Source organism: Stomoxys calcitrans, chromosome 5, assembly GCF_963082655.1.
Source record: "Stomoxys calcitrans chromosome 5, idStoCalc2.1, whole genome shotgun sequence".
Taxonomy (NCBI): Eukaryota; Metazoa; Arthropoda; class Insecta; order Diptera; family Muscidae; genus Stomoxys; species Stomoxys calcitrans.
In genome coordinates, this window is record NC_081556.1 from 80385032 (window position 1) to 80402827 (window position 17796).

Below are 17796 nucleotides of genomic sequence, written 5' to 3' on the forward strand. Positions count from 1 at the left end.
TATACCGGCTGTTTAACAGCTTTACAGCTTCAATAAAATTTGTCTACATTTTATTAAAAAGTCTTATCGTTAGTCTAAAATGACCTCTAAGTAGATTTAGATTTAAATTAATTCTCACATTGAGACTTCGAGTAGTGTAGAGTACAACGTAGTGGAGTGTGTTTGACTTTTGGCTATGTTTTGTTAATTTAATAATTATTTTGGTTTTTTCAAACTAAAATTGAATATTTAAATTCGAAAACAATCAAAACATCCAAATTCACCATATAACTTGAAGAAATTATCTATCCAGTTTTCAGTTAAACTAAAGCGGTTGAATTCTAAAGTCGATAATGGGTTATGTGGTGGGAACAACATATGATGAAAAGGAAAAAGTTTGGTCGGGTCCAATAGTAAAGGATGACTATGACAGCGATATGACACTGGGAAAGGCCATTGTCATGCAGTTGCAGAAAACGCCTCAAAAAATCATACAAATCTGGGACTTGACTGGTGAGACATTAACAGCCCAGCAGTTTTTGGATTATTCCACTGCGCTGGCCAAAAATATGCTAAAAATGGGAGTGACGTGTCCAGATGTTGTGGGACTTTATGCCCAGCATTCGCTGCATGTAGGCACTATGATGATGGCCTCATTTTTGTGTGGTACTCCAGTGAGTGGAGTATTCCATGGTTTTGAGATAGGTACGACTACAAAGTATGATTCAAGCTAACCGAATAAACACATAATGGATGAACGCTATCATTTTCAGATACTGTTGTGGAAATATATGAAAAGACCCGTCCTAAACTGATATTCTGTGACGCAGAGAATTACCAAAATGCTCTTGGAGTCATTGATCATTTGCAATTAGAAGCTAGAATTGTTTTAATGACTGGCTGCATTGAAGGTGTTACCAACATTACAGAGTTACTTTCGAGCAATGAAAAAGTTTGGGATATTTCCCAATTTCCATGCGCAAATCTGGATGGCTCGGCAACGGCTGCAATTTTATGCTCATCTGGGACCACCGGCGTGCCCAAAGCGGTCATGTGCTCCAATCAAGGATTGCTTCATAGCAATTGTTAGTAAGTATAAGAAAAAAGATAAGCTAGAAATATATCCAATGGTGTATTACGTCATTTTTATGCCCGCCACCATAGGATAGGGGGCTTACTAAATTAGTCATTCCGTTTGTAATACCTCCAAATATTGATCAGAGACCTATAAAGTATCTATACATTATTGATCATCTTGATATTTTAAGTCGATCTAGCCATGTCCGTCCGTTCGTCTGTCCGCTCGTTCGAACGAATGAAGATATCGTTGGGGCCTGAAAAATTTGCCAGATTGGTTCAGATTTGGACACAGATCCAACATAGACCGATACCCGGTTTTGAGTTCTTAAGTCTCTAGAGCCTCAATTTTCATCCGATTTGGCTGAAATATGGCACAGGGACTTCTGTTATGACTTACAACATCTGTGCCATGTATGCTACAAATAGTCTAAAAAATTATTATAGCCCCCATATAAACCTTTCCGCGGTTTCGACTTTTTGAGCCTCTAGATGACACAATTTTCATCCGATTTAGCTGAAACTTTCCAAAAGCACACCTGTTATGACTTTCAACATACGTGTTAAGAATGATCGGATCATACTTGACAAGGATGTTGGATCGGTCTTTCAACTAATCTAGCCCCCATATACCCTCCAATACTCACGCCAAATCCCAACCAGATAGATTTAAAAATTTTCAAAGCCCCAAATTTTTGCCCAATTTGAGATCCAAACTTGTTTTTTTTTTAATAATTTTTCAAATTTAAAAAATTTCAATTAAAACAAGTAAAAAGCTTCAACGGATGGATAACCATCCTCTTTACAACATCTCCACTATCATATACTTAATAATATGCAAACTGGGTCTGGTATGGATCATCATTCATTCACGTCCCGAGAACTCTTATACAAGCCACAGTTTCGGCGAAGTCAGGCAACAAATCCGCTTTTTATGGGATTTAGACCCTAAATTGAAAGATCGATCTATATGGCAGATATCTAAATATAGTCTGATTTGTACTATATTCTGGTCGGATGACGGGCGGCTTAATACAAGTCACTGTGCGAAATCGGGTTATAAATGCTTATTTTATGGGTTTAAGACCCTTAATCGGCAGATTGGTCTACATGGCAGCTATATCTGAATATAGTCCGATCACCTTATCAAATTTCAGCGAAATCGGATAATAATTGCAGCTTTTATGGGCTTAAGACCCTCAATCAGCAGACCAGTCTATATTGCAGCTACATCTAAACATAGTCCGATCTAAACCATATGTTGGTGTGATGAAGGAGGGTTTACAATATCTTATTGTTTAAAATTTCAGCGAAATCGGGTTATAAATGCAGCTTTAATGGGCTCAAGAACCCCAATCGGCAGATAGTTCTATATGGCAGCTATATCTGAATATAGATCGACCTGTACCATATTTGAGTCGGATATCCGTAGGCTTTAGTCAACTCAGCGTTTCAAATTTCAGCGAAATCAGATAATAATTACGGCTTTTATGGGCTTAAGACCCTAGATCAGCCTATATGGCAGCTATATCGAATGTCGGGAGGATTAAAACAAATCACTGATTCAAATTTTAACTATAATAATTGCGGCTTTAATGGCCTTAAGACCCTAAATCAGCAGATCAGTCTATATGACAGCTATATCAAATATGATCCGATCTGAACCATATTTCAGTCGAAAGTAGGAATGCTTAGAATAACTCACCCAAATCGGATAATAATTGCGCCTGTTACGGGTTTAAGACGCTAAACCGGCATGTCGGTCTATATGGCAGCTTTATGTAAATATGGTCCGACATGAGCCATATTCGGTTTGAATAACGGGGCCCCTATTATAACTTCCTGTTTCAAATTTCAGCGAAATCGGACAAAAAATGCGGCTTTTACGGGCTTTATACCCTAAATCGCCAAATCGGACTATATGGAACCTATATCTATATATAGTCCGATTTGCTTCATTGAAGAACTTAACCTGCGTAAAGCAGAAATACGAGTCCGTGCAAAATTTCAATTCAATATCTCAATTTTTAAAGACTGTAGAGTGATTACAACTGACATGGACATAGTTTAATCGTCTTAGAATTATACGAATTTTTCATTTAAAACCAGTAAGGCAAGGCGAAAGTCGGGTGGAGCCGACTACATAATTCCCTTCACCTACCTCACAATTATAAATTTGGGCAATATATAAGCTGACCGTGCCATTTTGTGCAGATCAGTTGAAAATTGTAGCTACTACGGCCATTTAAGCGCAATTCGGGCGATACATATATATGGGATCTATATCTAAATCTGAACCGATTTTTACCAAAATTAGTAGCGTTCGTCCTTGGGCCAAAAATGTATCATGGGCAAAATTTCGTGATGATTGGACAATAAATACGACCTGCACATTGATTACAAGAATACATGGACTCACAGACGGGCAGACGGACATGGCTAAATTGAATCAGAAAGTGATTCTGAGTCGATCGGTATACTTACCAATGGGTCCAATCTTCTCCTTCTTAGCTTTGCAAACAAATGCACAAACTTATAATACCCTGTACCATAGCGGTGGTTTTGGAGAAAAGAATAATTGAAATTTTTTATTGATCCAATTAAAAAATGATGGAAATTTTTTATTAATTTTTTTATTGATCCGTTCAAAAAAGTAATTGGAATTTGTTAAAATTGCAACCAATTACTATAATATTTGGTGCGTTGTTTGGGAAATTGACGTAGGCGCTACATAAAATACGTCCCGGCCGAACTTTTACTTGTTAGTATTCAAAACGCACCACAAGCCCATGACTGGCTCTGGTGTATGTACATAGTGGCATGGGGCGGATTAATATCCGCACCCTCTTTTCAACCTGACATAACCTTGTCTTAATCAGCAAGTTCAAAGAGGTTCCAGAATTGCCATCATCATACAGGCCACTATATATGGATACAGAGGCATTGTTGATCTGGTAAAAGTCATGTCTCTGTTAGCACCGTTAGATGTCAACAAGTAAAAGCGTGCAAAGTTCGGCCGGGCCGAAACCATGGATCGCATTTGTCGAGTTCTTTTCCCGGCATCTCTTCTTACGCAAAAAAAATATAAGAAAAGATTTTCTCTGCTATTAGAGCGATATCAAGACTTGGTCGGGTTCGGACCACAATTAAATTATATGTTGGAGACCTGTGTAAAATGTCAGCCAATTCGAATACGAAGTGCGCCATTTGGGGGATCAAGAGGTAAAATAAAGGGATCGATTTATATGGAAGCTGTATCAGGCTATAGACCGATTCAGACCATAATAAACACGTATGTTGATGGTCATGAGAGGATCCACCGTACAAAATTCCAGGCAAATCGGATAATATTTACTGATTTGAACCTTATTTGGCACAATTGTTGAAAGTCATAATAAAATACGTCATGCAAAATTTCAGCCAAATCGGATAGGAATTGCGCCCTCAAGTCAGCTCAAGAAGTCAAAACCCAAGATCGGTTTATATGTCAGCTACATTAGGTTATAGACCGAGACCCAAGATCGGTTTATGTTGCAGCTATATCAAAACATGGACCGATATGGCCCATTTACAATCCCAACCGACCTACACTAATAAGAAGTATTTGTGCAAAATTTCAAGCGGCTAGCTTTACTCCTTCGAAAGTTAGCGTGCTTTCGACAGACAGGCGGACGGACGGACAGACGGACGGACATGGCTAGATCGACATAAAATGTCGCGACGATCAAGAATATATGTACTTTATGGGGTCTCAGACGAATATTTAGAGCAGTTACAAATAGAATGACGAAATTTGTATACCCCCCATCCTATGGTGGAGGGTATAAAAATATGGCTTAGATAAAGTTATAGGTCCCATTTTTATGGACTATTTGATCCTCATGAAATTTTCTTATGTCTCTAGCAAATACTGGTGAATTTCGGTTTCGATTAAGATTAAGCGCCCATTCATAATATGATCCAATTGTTACTAGTAGGGTGGGTGTATGGTAATATATAGTCAACACCGTCCAACGCTTGGCTTTAAATACTCATTTAAATGTTCTTCGCGAATTTTGTTATTTATTGTAGCATATCCTTATGACTTTGACCACACGATTTGCTAATCTTTGTTTCTTTCTAGTTTTACAGCGACATGTGAATCAACAATACTCTTCTTTAGCACCATTTACTGGGCTTCAGGGCTTATAACCTTAATCTCAAGCCTGTTGACTCCTATGCTGCGCATTGTTCCTTGTAAACCCTACTCTGCGGAATATTGTCTGCACCTTTTAAAGCATTACAAGGTGACACACTTTTTTACCACCTCAACTCAAGCAGCCGAAGTGGTTCTGAACTACACTAAGGAGGAGGTGCGCGAGTCTTACAAATCAATCGATTCAATACTAATTGGCGGCTCTAAAGTCCCTCAGTTAATTCAGGAAAAACTATTGGATATTCTTTCCGACAACACCCAAAGACCGGGACTTTGCGTTGCCTATGGCATGACTGAAGTTTATGGAGGTGTAGTACAATCGGGTCGATATCCGCTCGAATTCAAACCAATGACCGAAGGCAAACTTTTCCCCAATCGTAAAGTGTGCATTGTTGATGAGCACAATAAAAGGCTTGGGCCAAATGAATCGGGAGAAATATTGATATTCTCACCCTACATATGGTTGGGCTATTACAATGACCCTGAAGCAACGGCTAAAGCAATGCATGGTAAATGGTTACGTTCAGGCGATGTTGGATATTTTGATGATGAGGGTTTCTTGCATGTGATCAGCCGTACCAAAGAAATGTTCAAATGGAATAACTTTCAAATATGTCCGCAACCGATTGAAGATGTTTTACTGCGATTGCCGGGTGTGGCAGAGGTTTGCGTGTTTCCGATACCCGATGTAACTGTGACTAATTTAGCAGCTTGTGCAATCGTAAGGACGAAAAATGAAGAAGGCCTCAATTTAACCGTAGATACTGTGCACAAATTCATCGATAAGCACCTGGACAATGTATATCATATGAGAGGTGGAGTTTATTTTGTGGATTCTATACCGAAAACCACTTCGGATAAATTTATAAGACAACAAGTATATGAAATGATAAAGGCTAATTTTGAGCTTCATGAAGCTAATAAATAAACAATTCATGAGAATCGCGAACGAGTTGCGCGATTCGCGAATGTTATCTGCACAATGGATTTCTCTGTAAAAGAAAGTGGATTATGATTAATTTGAACTTAAAACAGCTCACTAATAGAAAGTTCTTTTAAAGAATCACAAAAACGATAGATGTTGAAAACGGGCACATACCGTATTTTTCCAAATACTAAAAATAAGTTTGCTTAAATTTTAAAGAACGATATTGTTTTCGAATACAACTCAAATTTGTTGTGGTAACGTTTAGCTTATAGCAATGGATTTTTGTACTCTCCACCATAGGATGGGGGGTACTCTTATTTCGGCATTCCGTTTATAACACCTCGAAATATGCATCTAAAACCCCATAAAGTAGATACATTCTTGGTCGTCATGACATTTTAAGTCGATCTAGCCATGTCCGTCCGTCTGTCGAAAGCACGCTACCTTTCGAAGGAGTAAAGCTAGGGACTTGAAATCTTGCACAACACCTTTTATTAGTGTAGGCCGGTGGGGATTGTAAACGGGTCACATCGGTCCATGTTTTGAAATAGCTGCCATATAAACCGATCTTGGGTCTTGACTTCTTGAGCTTTTAGAGGGCCCAATTCATATCCGATTTGACTGAAATTTTGCACGCAGTGTTTTGGTATCACTTTCGACAACTGTGATAAGTATGGTCTAAATCGGTTTATAACCTGATATAGCTGCCTTATGGACCGACCTTGGGTCTTGACTTCTAGAGCTTCTAAAGAGAGAAATTCTTATCCGATTTGGATGAAATCTTGCACGAAGTGTTCTGGTATTATTCCCAACAACTGTGCCAAGTATAGTCTAAATCAGTCCATAATCTGTTTTAGTTGCTATATAAACCGATCTCCCGATTAGACTTCTTGAGCCTCTAGAGAGCGTAATTCCTATCCGATTTGGCTGAAATTTTGCTTGGCGTGTTTTGTTTTGACTTTCAATATTTGTGCTAAGTACGGTTGAAATCGGTTGATTGCCTGAAATAGCTGCCATATAAACCGATCTTGGGACTTGACTTCTTGAGCTTCTAGAGAGCGCAGTTCTTATCCCATTTGGCCGAAATTTTGCATGAAGTGTCTTATTTTGATTTCCAACAACTTTGTCAAGTATGGTCTAAGTCAGTCCATAGCCTGATATAGCCGCCATATAAACCGATCCCCAGATTAGACTTCATGGGCTTCTACAGAGGGCAATTCTTATCCAATATAGATGAAATTTTGCGTATATGGTTTTGGTATGACTTCCAACATCTGTTCCAAGTATGATCAACATCGGCGTATAGCCTGTTATAGCTGTCATATAAACCGACTTCCCAGTTTGACGTTTTGAGCCTCTGGAGGAGGCAATTATTACTCGATTTGCCTGAAATTTTGGTGGAGATGTTTTTCTATGACTGGGGTTTTTATACCTACCACCAAAGTATGGGAGTGTATTTATTTTGTCATTCCGTTTGCCACACATCGAAGTATCCATTTCCGACCCTATAAAGTATATATATTCTTGATCAGCGTAAAAATCCAAAACGATCTAGCCATGTCCGCCCGTCTATCTTTTAAAATCACGCTACAGTCTTTAAAAATAGAGACATTGAGCTGCAACTTTGCACAGTTTCTTTTTTTTTGCCTATAAGCAGGTTAAGTTCCAAGATGGGCTATATCGGACTACATCTTGATATAGACCGACCCGTCGATTTAGTGCTTAGGCCTATAAAAGCCACATTTATTGTCCGATTTTGCTGAAATTTCGAACAGTGAGTTGTGTTAGGCTCTTCGACATCTTTCTTTAATTTGGCCCAGATCGGTTCAGATTTGGATATACTTGCCATATAGACCGATCTTTCGATTTAAGGTCTTCGGGCCAAAAAAGTCGCATTTGTTGTTCAATTTTGCCAAATTTGGGAAAGTCAGTTGTGTTAGGCCCTTCAACATTCTTCTTCAATTTGGCTCAGAACGGTTTAAATTTGGATATAGCTGCCATATAGACCGATCTCTCCATATAAGGTCTTAGGCCCATTAAAGGCGCATTTATTGTCCGATTTCGCCAAAAATTGGGACAGTGAGTTGTATTGGGCCAGTTAATGTCCTTCTTCAATTTGGCCCAGATCGGTGCAGATTTGGATACAGCAGCCATATAGACCGATCTCTCGATTTAAGGTCTTGGTCCCATTAAAGCCAGATTTATTGTCCGATTTTGCCAAAATTTGTTACCGTGAGATGTATTAGGCCTGTTAATTTCCGTCTTAATTTTGGCCCAGATCGGTCCAGATTTGGATATAGCTCTCATATAGACCGATCTCTCGATTTTGGGCCCATAAATGACGCTTTTATTGTCCGATTTCGCAGAAATTTTCGGGACAGAAAGTTTAGTTAGTCCCCTTGACATCTTCCTGAAATATGGCATAGATCGGTTCAGATTTCGATATAGCTGCCATATAGACCGATCTCTCGATTTAAGTTCTTGGGCCTATAAAAGGCGCATTTATTGTCCAATTTCGCCGAAATTTGGGACAGTGAGCCCTTCAACATTCTTCTTTAATTTGGTTCAGATCGGTCCAGATGTGGGTATAGCTGCCATATAGACAAATCTCTCGATTTATAGTCTTGGGTCCATAAAAAGCACATTTATAATCCGATTTCGCTGAAATTTGATATAGTGACTTATATTAGGCTTTTCGACATCCGTGTCGTTTATGGTTCAGATCGGTCTATATTTGGATATGGCGGTGAATTTGGGAATTTGGATAAAGCTGCTATGGGGCATAAATGTTGCATTTTTCTCCGGATTATGACAAAAGGTGGTTTACATATATACCCGAAGTGGTGGGTATCCAAAGTTCGACCCGGACGAAAGGAGTTATTTAAAGAACTTGACAAATGAGATCCATGGTGGAGGGTATGTAAGATTCGGCCCGCCGAACATAGCACACTTTTACTTGTTTTAGTTTTGTTTCTATTGCGAATAGAAAAGCAAAACAACAAAAACCCCTTAAACAGTTTAGGTAAATGTGGTGTGCAAAATGCATTTTGCAGGTTGCGCGATCGCATTTTCGGTCGTACCAGGTCCTCGTCGGACAGCCTTGCCACTATTATTTAGGAAATTAATGCTATTTATTTTATTATCACCGCCTTGAGCTCGGCAACACACCTTCATCCGATGGTTCTATGTCGGTAAAGTGCCGAATTATCTCATCCTTTTGCTCAAGGGTATGGGGATTGGGAGACACAGAACTTGTATTTTTGCAAAAAGTAGTTAAAATGTTTTTCGTTTTCCGTCGCAAAGCAGTGAAAATTCAGTAGCAGCCAGCCTTGAAAATAATATGTCCCATTACTTGCTAGCAAACGATTGCGAGACGCCGCCTTCAAGCCTTAAGCTGCTGGTTGAAGCCGCTTCTGCAGGGAAATAGAGCCTCATTGTAGGGAGTGATGCTAATGCACATCGCCGTATATGGGGAAGTTCGAATATCAACGAAAGATGGGAGCTGCTCCTTCAATATATTATAAGTTGCAATCTGGCGATGTGTAATAAAAAGAATAAACCGACCACGACTATTCTTTCTAGACTAGAAAATAAAGCGGTAACTACGCAGGACATGGACATAATGGTCAAGCGAAGGCCCTGAATGATTCGCTTGTGTCAGCATTTTCTAGAGATAAACTAAGGGGCAAACAGCGACCGCTGTGGTGGACCCCAGAGCTGGTTTGTCTAAGGAAGAGCTGCAGAAAACTCTTCAACATGGCGAAGGCCACAGGGGCACCACGCGGTTGAGACGTCTATAAGGCTGAACTAAGAACATACAAGGGCGAGCTGAGAAACGCTCAGAACAAATCCTGGGCGGAATTCTGCAGCTCCGTGGAGGTACATCCGAGGTCACAAAGGCTTTATGATGGCTGGATATATTCAGAAGTAAGATAATTGGAGGCCGAGCGCCTAGGTTCGAATCCTGCCGAGACCATCAGAAAAAATTTTCAGCGGTGGCTTTCCCCTCCTAATGCTGGCAACATTTGTGAGGTAATGTGCCATGCAAAACTTCTTTCCAAAGAGGTGTCGCACTGCGGCTCGCCGTTCGGACTCGACTAAAAAAAAAGAGGCCCCTTACCATTGAGCTTAATACTCATTGGTTGGTGAGAAGTTTGCCCCAGTTCCTTAGTGGAATGTTCACGGGCAAAATTTCCAATTTGCAAGATAGTCGATGGACAATGTCTAGTGAGGAAACACAAGAAGTACTCGTACTCTACTCGGGAAGTGTATCAACATTTCCCGAGTAGCTCCAACAGGCAACGTGGCGCCAGAAGAGGTTGGAACTGGAATGTATTCGTCGGGATTATTGGGGAAATTTGAAACGGATGGTAAATCGGTTAGTTTTTTTTTGTAGTTCTTTGGCTCATTTGCATTCCTAATATAAGGGAAAAACTTTTTTTGTTTTTTAACAGTGAGGTAAGTACTGTCCAAATTGGTATATAAGCTGATATAGCTCCCATGTAAACCGATCTCCCGGTCAGTCTTCTACGGCCGCCCGTTTGGTATACATTTCCATTTGGGGCTTAAGTTTGAGGTGGGGTGGCTTCCCGGGAATTGACCCAAATTTTCAGCCCGCTATTCTCATGATTTTTGATTTAGTGGTGTTTTCGGGGGAGAGGTGGTCCCCCAGATACTTGGCCCGGAAAAAATATCAGCATCATGCTCTTCTCTCAAATACCATATTATTGTCATTGGCTTAAGAGGAGTTTACAGGGTGAGGCATCCCCCAAACACATGGCCACAAAATAGGTTATCAAATTCGTTTTCTAATCTCAAATACCTTTCATTTGAGCCACATATTGGCATGGTCGAAAAATTTTTACACTTTGGGGGGTGTTTTGGGGAAGGGGTGATGTTCTAAATACATGGTCCTACATTTAGATATCAAATTCGTATTTTACTCCCAAATAACTTTATTTGAGCCCCATATTGCGATGGTTAGTAAAAAATTGCTGTTTGTGGGATATTTTGGGAAACGGGTAGACCCCCAGAAAATTGGTCCCGAAAGTGGGTATCAATTCTTGCTCTACCCCCAATACCTTCCATTTAAGCTCCACATTGACATGGTCGGTAAATATGCCCGATTATGGGGTGTTTTGGGGATTAGGGTGGTCCCCCAAAAACTAAGCCCGGAAAATATATCAGCAACGTGCTCTATTCTCATATATCTATATATTATTTATTTGAACCCCATATTGCCATTGCCCTCAAAATTGGATGTCAAATTCGTTTTCTAATCTCATTCAAACTCCTTATTGCAAAAGTCAGCAAATATTTAGCTCCACTCTCTTTAGGACCCAAATTGTCTTGGTGAGCAAATACGTCCTATTTGGGGGTTGTTATGGTGGTGGGACGTCCGCTAGGCAGTTGGCCCCTAATGTTGATATCAGATACGTGGTCTACTCACACATACCTTTAATTTGAGCCCCATATTTCCGTAGTCGGCAAACATGACCGGCTTGGGGGTGTTTTGTGGGATTGGCGGCCACTCAGTGAGTTGGCCTTGAAAATATATATCGGATTCGTGTTTTACTCTAAAAACCCTCTTATTTGAGCCTCATATTGCAATAGTCAGAAAATACTTACTATTTGGGAGGTGTTGTGGGGGTGGCGTGGCCCCATTGACACTATTCCCGAATATTGATATCAAAGTCGTGCTTTACTCCCAAAGACCTTTCATTTGAGCCACATATTGCTATGGTCGTAAATTTGTCCCCTTTGGGAGATGTTTTTGGTGAGAGGCGGCCCCCAAAACACTTGGTCCCATATTTGGATATCAGATTCAAATTCTACATTCAAATACCCATATTCCCATGGTCAGTAAATAAGTCCAGTTTGGGTGGTATTTTGGGGAAGGGGTGGATCCCCAGAAACGTGGTCCCCCATTTGGATATCAGATTTGTATTCTACCCGCAAATACCTTTCATTTGAGTCCCATATTGCCATGGTTGGTAAATATGTCCGATATAGGGGTGTTTTGGGGCTTGGGGTGGTCCCCCTAGCACTTGGTTCGACAATTGGATATCAGATACGTTTTCTTATCCTAAATACCTTTCATTTGAATCCCATATTGTCGTGATTGGCCTAAATATATGTTTGGTAGGTTTTAGGGTGGGGCAGCCCCCTAGGTACCCCATCCGAAATTTGGATACCAAATTTTTATTGTTAAGGTACTATATGAGAGCACACAAAATTTCGCGTAAATCGCACCACCCATCTCCGAGATCTGGCGTTTCTGAAAATTAGGGTAAGGGGGAGGGTCCGCCCCCCCCTTAAGATATCAAAAAATGTAGTACCCTATTTTCACCGCGGAGTCATTATGCACCATCTGTGAAAATTTCAAGAAAATCGGTTCAGCCGTTTCTGAGTCTATAAGGAACACACAGACAAACAAACACAAATTGATTTTTATATATAAGATATTATTTTTTTCCATCAAACAATTTTATAATGTGCATTAACTATTGCAGGTACCTGTTGCCTTAATATTTTATCCGAAGTTGTTTTTGGTATGGCATCCACAAAATAAACGCCACCTCGCATATGGTACATTTTATCCAGATGCTTATCGAGGAATTTACCCACACAATCCTCCGTGCGCTTAATACCCTCTTCATTTTTGGCCCTGACGATGGCGCAGGCTGCTAAATTTTCTGCAATTAAATCGGGAATCGGAAAAACGCAAACTTCTGCCACACCCGGTAATCGCAGTAGTACATCTTCAATTGGTTGCGGACATATCTGAAAGTTGTTCCATTTGAACATTTCTTTGGTACGGCTCACCACATGTAAGAAACCCTCATCATCAAAATATCCAACATCGCCGGAACGTATCCATTTTTCATGCATTGCCTTAGCCGTTGTTTCAGGATCATTGTAATAGCCCAGCCATGTATAGGGCGTGTAGATCAGAATTTCTCCGGGTTCATTGGGACCCAGTCTTTCATTGTGCTCATCAACAATGCAAATTTTTCTGTTAGGAAATATTTTACCCTCGCTTGAAAGTTTGAATTCAAAAGGATATCCACCAGAGGCAACAATAGCCCCACAGATTTCAGTCATACCATAGACAATACACAATCCTGGCCCATGCTTATTGTCAGCAAGAATATCCAATAAAGTCTCTTGAAGTAGATGAGGAACTTTCGAACCACCAATCAAAAGTGTATCGATTGATTTGTATGATTCACGTATCTCCTGCTTAGAGTAGTTCAGAACAACTTCGCTTGCTTGGGAAGCCGTGGTAAAGAAGTGAGTGACTTTATAATGCTTAAGGAGATGCAGACAATATTCTGGGCTATAGGGTTTATGAGGTATAATTCGAAGAGAAGAATGGAGGAGACTTGCGATTAACGATAAAATGCCCGATGCCCAATACATTGTGCTAAATAAGAGAATAATCGATTCACCAGTGGCTGTTGGACTGAAAGAAAATGGATTAGAAAATTTTTTCAAAGTTAGGTAAGGTAGGTTTATTCCAACAGATAAAATATGAGTGAGATATTTTATTTTTATATCCACCACCATGAGCAGATTAGTATACCCTATCATACTAATCTGCTCATTCCGTTCGTAACACATCGAAATATTGATCTAGAACCCCATAATATTCTTGATCGTCCCGACAGTCAGAGTCGTACTAGCTATGTCCGTCCGTCCGTCTGTCGAAATCACGATAGCGGTCGAACGCGTAAAGCTAGGCGCTTGAAATTTTGCACTGATACTTAATATTGATGTAGGTCATTGGGGATTGCAAATGGGATATATCGGTTTTGATTTGATAGCTCTCATATAAACCGATCTTCCGATTTGACTTCCTGAGTCCCCGGAAGCCACATTTTTGTCCGATTTGGCTGAAATTTTGCGCAAAGTATTCTGTTATGACTTCTTACTACTGTACGGTTTATAAACTGATGTAGATCCCATATAAACCGATCTCCCGATTCGACATCTTAAGCCCCTGGAAGCCTCAATTTTCATCCGATTTGGCTAAAATTCAGCATATGGTGTCCTGTTATGACATCCAACAACTGTGCTAAGTACATTCAAAATCGGTCTATAACCTGATATAGCTCCCATATAAACCGACCTCCCGATTTGACTTCTCGATCCCTTAGGTTAGGTTAGGTTGAATGGGTTGCCCACCAAAGGTGAATTAACTATATGACCAGTTTAGCGTAAACAATCTGCCACGCATCTCGACCTCACCATCCTCGACCTCAAGGCCTTGAGTGCAGCCATACTATCCACATAAATTCTGATTTTCGAGGGCGGTAAGCCTCTTGCGGCTACTGCAATAGCATAGACAGGCAAAGGCCTGAAAGACCGTAGCCTCGTCCGGCAGTCTCAGAGACATACTGATATTGAGTGCATCAAAGCAGACCCCCAATCCAGTCTTTGACTCCATCTTGGAGCCATCTGTGTAGATCGAGATCCCATCCTCTTCCTTTCCTTCCATCCGCGTCCTTTTCCCTACATCATCCCACTATACCAGTGCTCCATAGCACAGTACTGGTCTAACGATGACCGTATACATCCAATAAATCATCTTGGGAGTTACCCCCCCACTTTCTACCGAACATCCTCCTGCAGGAGTAAAAAGCGCACAGCATCCCACCATACCAGTGCTCCATAGTGCAGTACTGGTCTAACGATGGCCGTATTCATCCAATAAATCATCCTGGGAGTTACCCCCACTTTCTACGGAACATCCTGCAGGCGTAAAAAGCGCACAGTGCTTTTGCGGCTTCTTTCCTCGGTGTTCTTATTCCAGGACAGTTTCGAATCGAGGACAATGCCTATGTACTCCGCCACCTTCAACAGCCGAAGGGTGATCCCGTCCAAGGACGGGAGTCTGAACTCCGGTATCTTATATCTACACGTAAAGAGCACTGGCTCCGTCTTCCCTGGGTTGGTCCTAAATCCATTTCGGGTAGCCCATCGCGACAACCTCCTCAGTGACCCTTCCATGATCGCGCTGATCGTCGGCAGCCAGCAGCACGACGTGGTCCTCATAAGCGATAATCCTCGTGTCATCCCCACCGAGATCCATCAGGATTTCATTAAACACGAGGTTCCATAGAATCGGTGAGAACACCCATCCTTTGGGCGTTCCTCTGGACACCCGCCTTCTGACCACACAACCTCTGCAACCCCATAAAGTGTATATATTCCTAATCGTCTGGACATCGGTCGAACGCTTAAACTAACCGCTTGAAATTTTGCGCAGATACATCTAGTTGATTAGGTCGTTGGGGATCGCGAATGAGCCACAGTTCAGATTTGGATATAGATCCCATATAAACCGATCTGACATATTTAGACCTCAGAAGCCGCAATTGTATTCCGATTGAGCATGTAGTGCTCCGTTATGACCTTCAACAACTGTACCAAGTGCAATTGAAATCGGTCAACGACCTGACATAGCTCTTATATAACCCGATCCCAAGATCTCCCAATTAGACGTCTTGAACCCCTGCAGTCCGTAATTTTTGTCCGATTTGTCTAAAATTTTGCAATATATTGTTTTGTAACAACTTTCAACAACTGTGACAAGCCTTAAGAAGACCTATTTTTTAACCGATTTTGTCGAATTTTGGTATATTTTGCACATTTCCGACCTCCACGTCAAATACTGCCCCTATTGCTTCATAACTGGGTATAACCTGAAGATATATTGAACTTTCGCCAAAATTATGATTTCAGACTCTCACACTTCGTTATACTCATCGTCACGCTTTTCCTATAACGGGTACAGTATAGTGATCGTCCATGCTATGCATTCAACTTACTAAAAATTGCTATGGAGTAGTCCTTGGTTGGAGCACATTACTGCTTTGGGAGTGCCCGTTGTTCCGGATGAACATAAAATCACAGCCGTGTCTGAACCACTAAGACTTGCACAAGGAAACTGGGAATATTCCCAAGATATTTCTTCGGTTTGTACTAACTCCGAGATATGTGTAACACCTTCGACGCTGCCTGTCAATAGTACAACCTTAGCTGCCAATTGCAAATGGTCAATGGCCTTAAAGGCTTTTTAAAAATTTTCAGCATCACAAAAAATCAATTTAGGACGGGTCTTTTCGTAAATTGTCACAAGAGTATCTGAAAAAATCTCAAAATTTTTAGAACTCTTCAAAGATAAGGTTGGGCTCACCAACAAGAGTTTACCTATATCAAATCCATAGAATGCTCCACTCACTGGAGTACCACACAGAAATGAGGCCATCATCACAGTGGCCACATGCAGCGAATGTTGGGCATAAAGACCCACCACATCTTGGCACTTTAATCCCATTTTCAACATGTTTTTGGCCAGTGCAGTTGAATAATCCAAAAATTGCTGAGCTGTTAACGTCTCTCCAGTCGAATCAATTATTTGGATAACTTTTTGAGGTGTTTTTTCTAATTGCATCACAATTGCTTTGGCCAATGTCACATCACTGCCGTACAAATCATTTACTATGGGGCCAGACCAAACTTTTCCCTCCTCATCGTATGTGGTTCCGACAACTTTAGCCATTATTGACCGTATGATTGCAGCGCATAGTTGAAACTGAAAACTTATCGCATAATTGTACAAGAACTTATGCGAAGCCAATTTGTATGAGTTCGAAATTCTACGCGTATAACAAATTTGATATGTGTTCGAAGTTCTATGCGTATAACAAATTTGAACATAATATTTTTATTATGAGCAGTTTACTCTATGGCAATGTTGGCCATGGCATGCACTACTGCGTTTTTGTGAATGCAAAGAAGTTTTAATAGAATAATAGATCATGATATAAATATCTTTATTTAATACCCTTTACCACAAAATAATATGCAAAAACTAATAAAAAGGCATTAAGTTAGACCGATTTTCCGATAAAGGGTCTAATGCTCATAAAAACTTTTTTCTTCCGCTTTGGTGAAATTTGAAACAGTGAGTAGTTTAAGGCTTCCCGACAACTGATATATGGTTTAGATCGGACAATATTTAGATATAGGTGTCATATAAACCGATCTCCCGATAAAGGGTCTGAAGACCATAAAAGCTTTATTTACTACCCGATTTGAAACAGAGGATAGATTAAGACCTCCCAACATCCGACCTTAATATGGTTCAGATCGAACAATATTTAGATATAGCTGCCATATAGACCGATCTCCCGATAAAGGGTCTGAAGCCCGTAAAAGCTTTATTTTTTATACGATTTTGCTGAAAATTATAACAGTGAGTAGATTTAGGCTACTCACCAAATATGACCAAAATGTGGTTCAGATCGGACTATATTTAAATATATCTGCCATATAGACCGATATCCCGTTAAAGGGTTTGAAGCCCATAAAAGTCCTATTTATTAACCGATTTCATTGGGTTATTTTAAGCCTCCCGCCATCTAACCTAGGTATGGTTCAGATCGAACTATATTTAGATATAGCTGTCGTATAGACCGATCTCCCGATAAAGGGTCTGAAGCCCATAAAAGCTTTATTTTTTAACCGATTACGCTGAAATTTGAAACAGTGAGTAGTTTTAGGCCTCCCAACATAAGATCCAAATATGGTAATATTGGGACTGTATTTA

The 17796-nt window shown here is 40.4% G+C and overlaps 2 protein-coding genes across 2 annotated transcripts; one reads left to right on the plus strand and one right to left on the minus strand.

Moving 5' to 3' along the window:
- The first annotated feature begins 151 nt into the window (after window positions 1-151).
- On the plus strand, window positions 152-6225 carry LOC106080689 (uncharacterized). Its single transcript, XM_013242154.2, has 3 exons — window positions 152-684; window positions 753-1068; window positions 5180-6225. Exons 1-3 carry the CDS (start codon window positions 333-335, stop codon window positions 6177-6179), a joined length of 1668 nt encoding a protein of 555 aa, XP_013097608.2. The 5' UTR covers window positions 152-332; the 3' UTR covers window positions 6180-6225.
- Window positions 6226-12656: 6431 nt separating this feature from the next.
- Window positions 12657-16871, minus strand: LOC106080676 (uncharacterized). The gene is made up of 3 exons (XM_059369829.1): window positions 16395-16871; window positions 16013-16256; window positions 12657-13644 (listed from the first exon to the last, which is right to left on the minus strand). Exons 1-3 carry the CDS (start codon window positions 16744-16746, stop codon window positions 12657-12659), a joined length of 1584 nt encoding a protein of 527 aa, XP_059225812.1. The 5' UTR covers window positions 16747-16871.
- Window positions 16872-17796: the final 925 nt, after the last annotated feature.

Bases quoted from the DNA above. Each gene is read 5' to 3' on its own strand.
- LOC106080689 (XM_013242154.2), top strand. From the start codon at position 333: ATGGGTTATGTGGTGGGAACAACATATGATGAAAAGGAAAAAGTTTGG. The intron at 685-752 runs GTACGACTACAA...TATCATTTTCAG, and splicing joins ATTCCATGGTTTTGAGATAG to ATACTGTTGTGGAAATATAT. The intron at 1,069-5,179 runs GTAAGTATAAGA...GTTTCTTTCTAG, and splicing joins TTGCTTCATAGCAATTGTTA to TTTTACAGCGACATGTGAAT.
- LOC106080676 (XM_059369829.1), bottom strand. From the start codon at position 16,746: ATGGCTAAAGTTGTCGGAACCACATACGATGAGGAGGGAAAAGTTTGG. The intron at 16,257-16,394 runs GTAAACTCTTGT...ATTTTTAAAAAG, and splicing joins ATTCTATGGATTTGATATAG to CCTTTAAGGCCATTGACCAT. The intron at 13,645-16,012 runs GTAAGTTGAATG...ATTTTCTTTCAG, and splicing joins CTACTCCATAGCAATTTTTA to TCCAACAGCCACTGGTGAAT.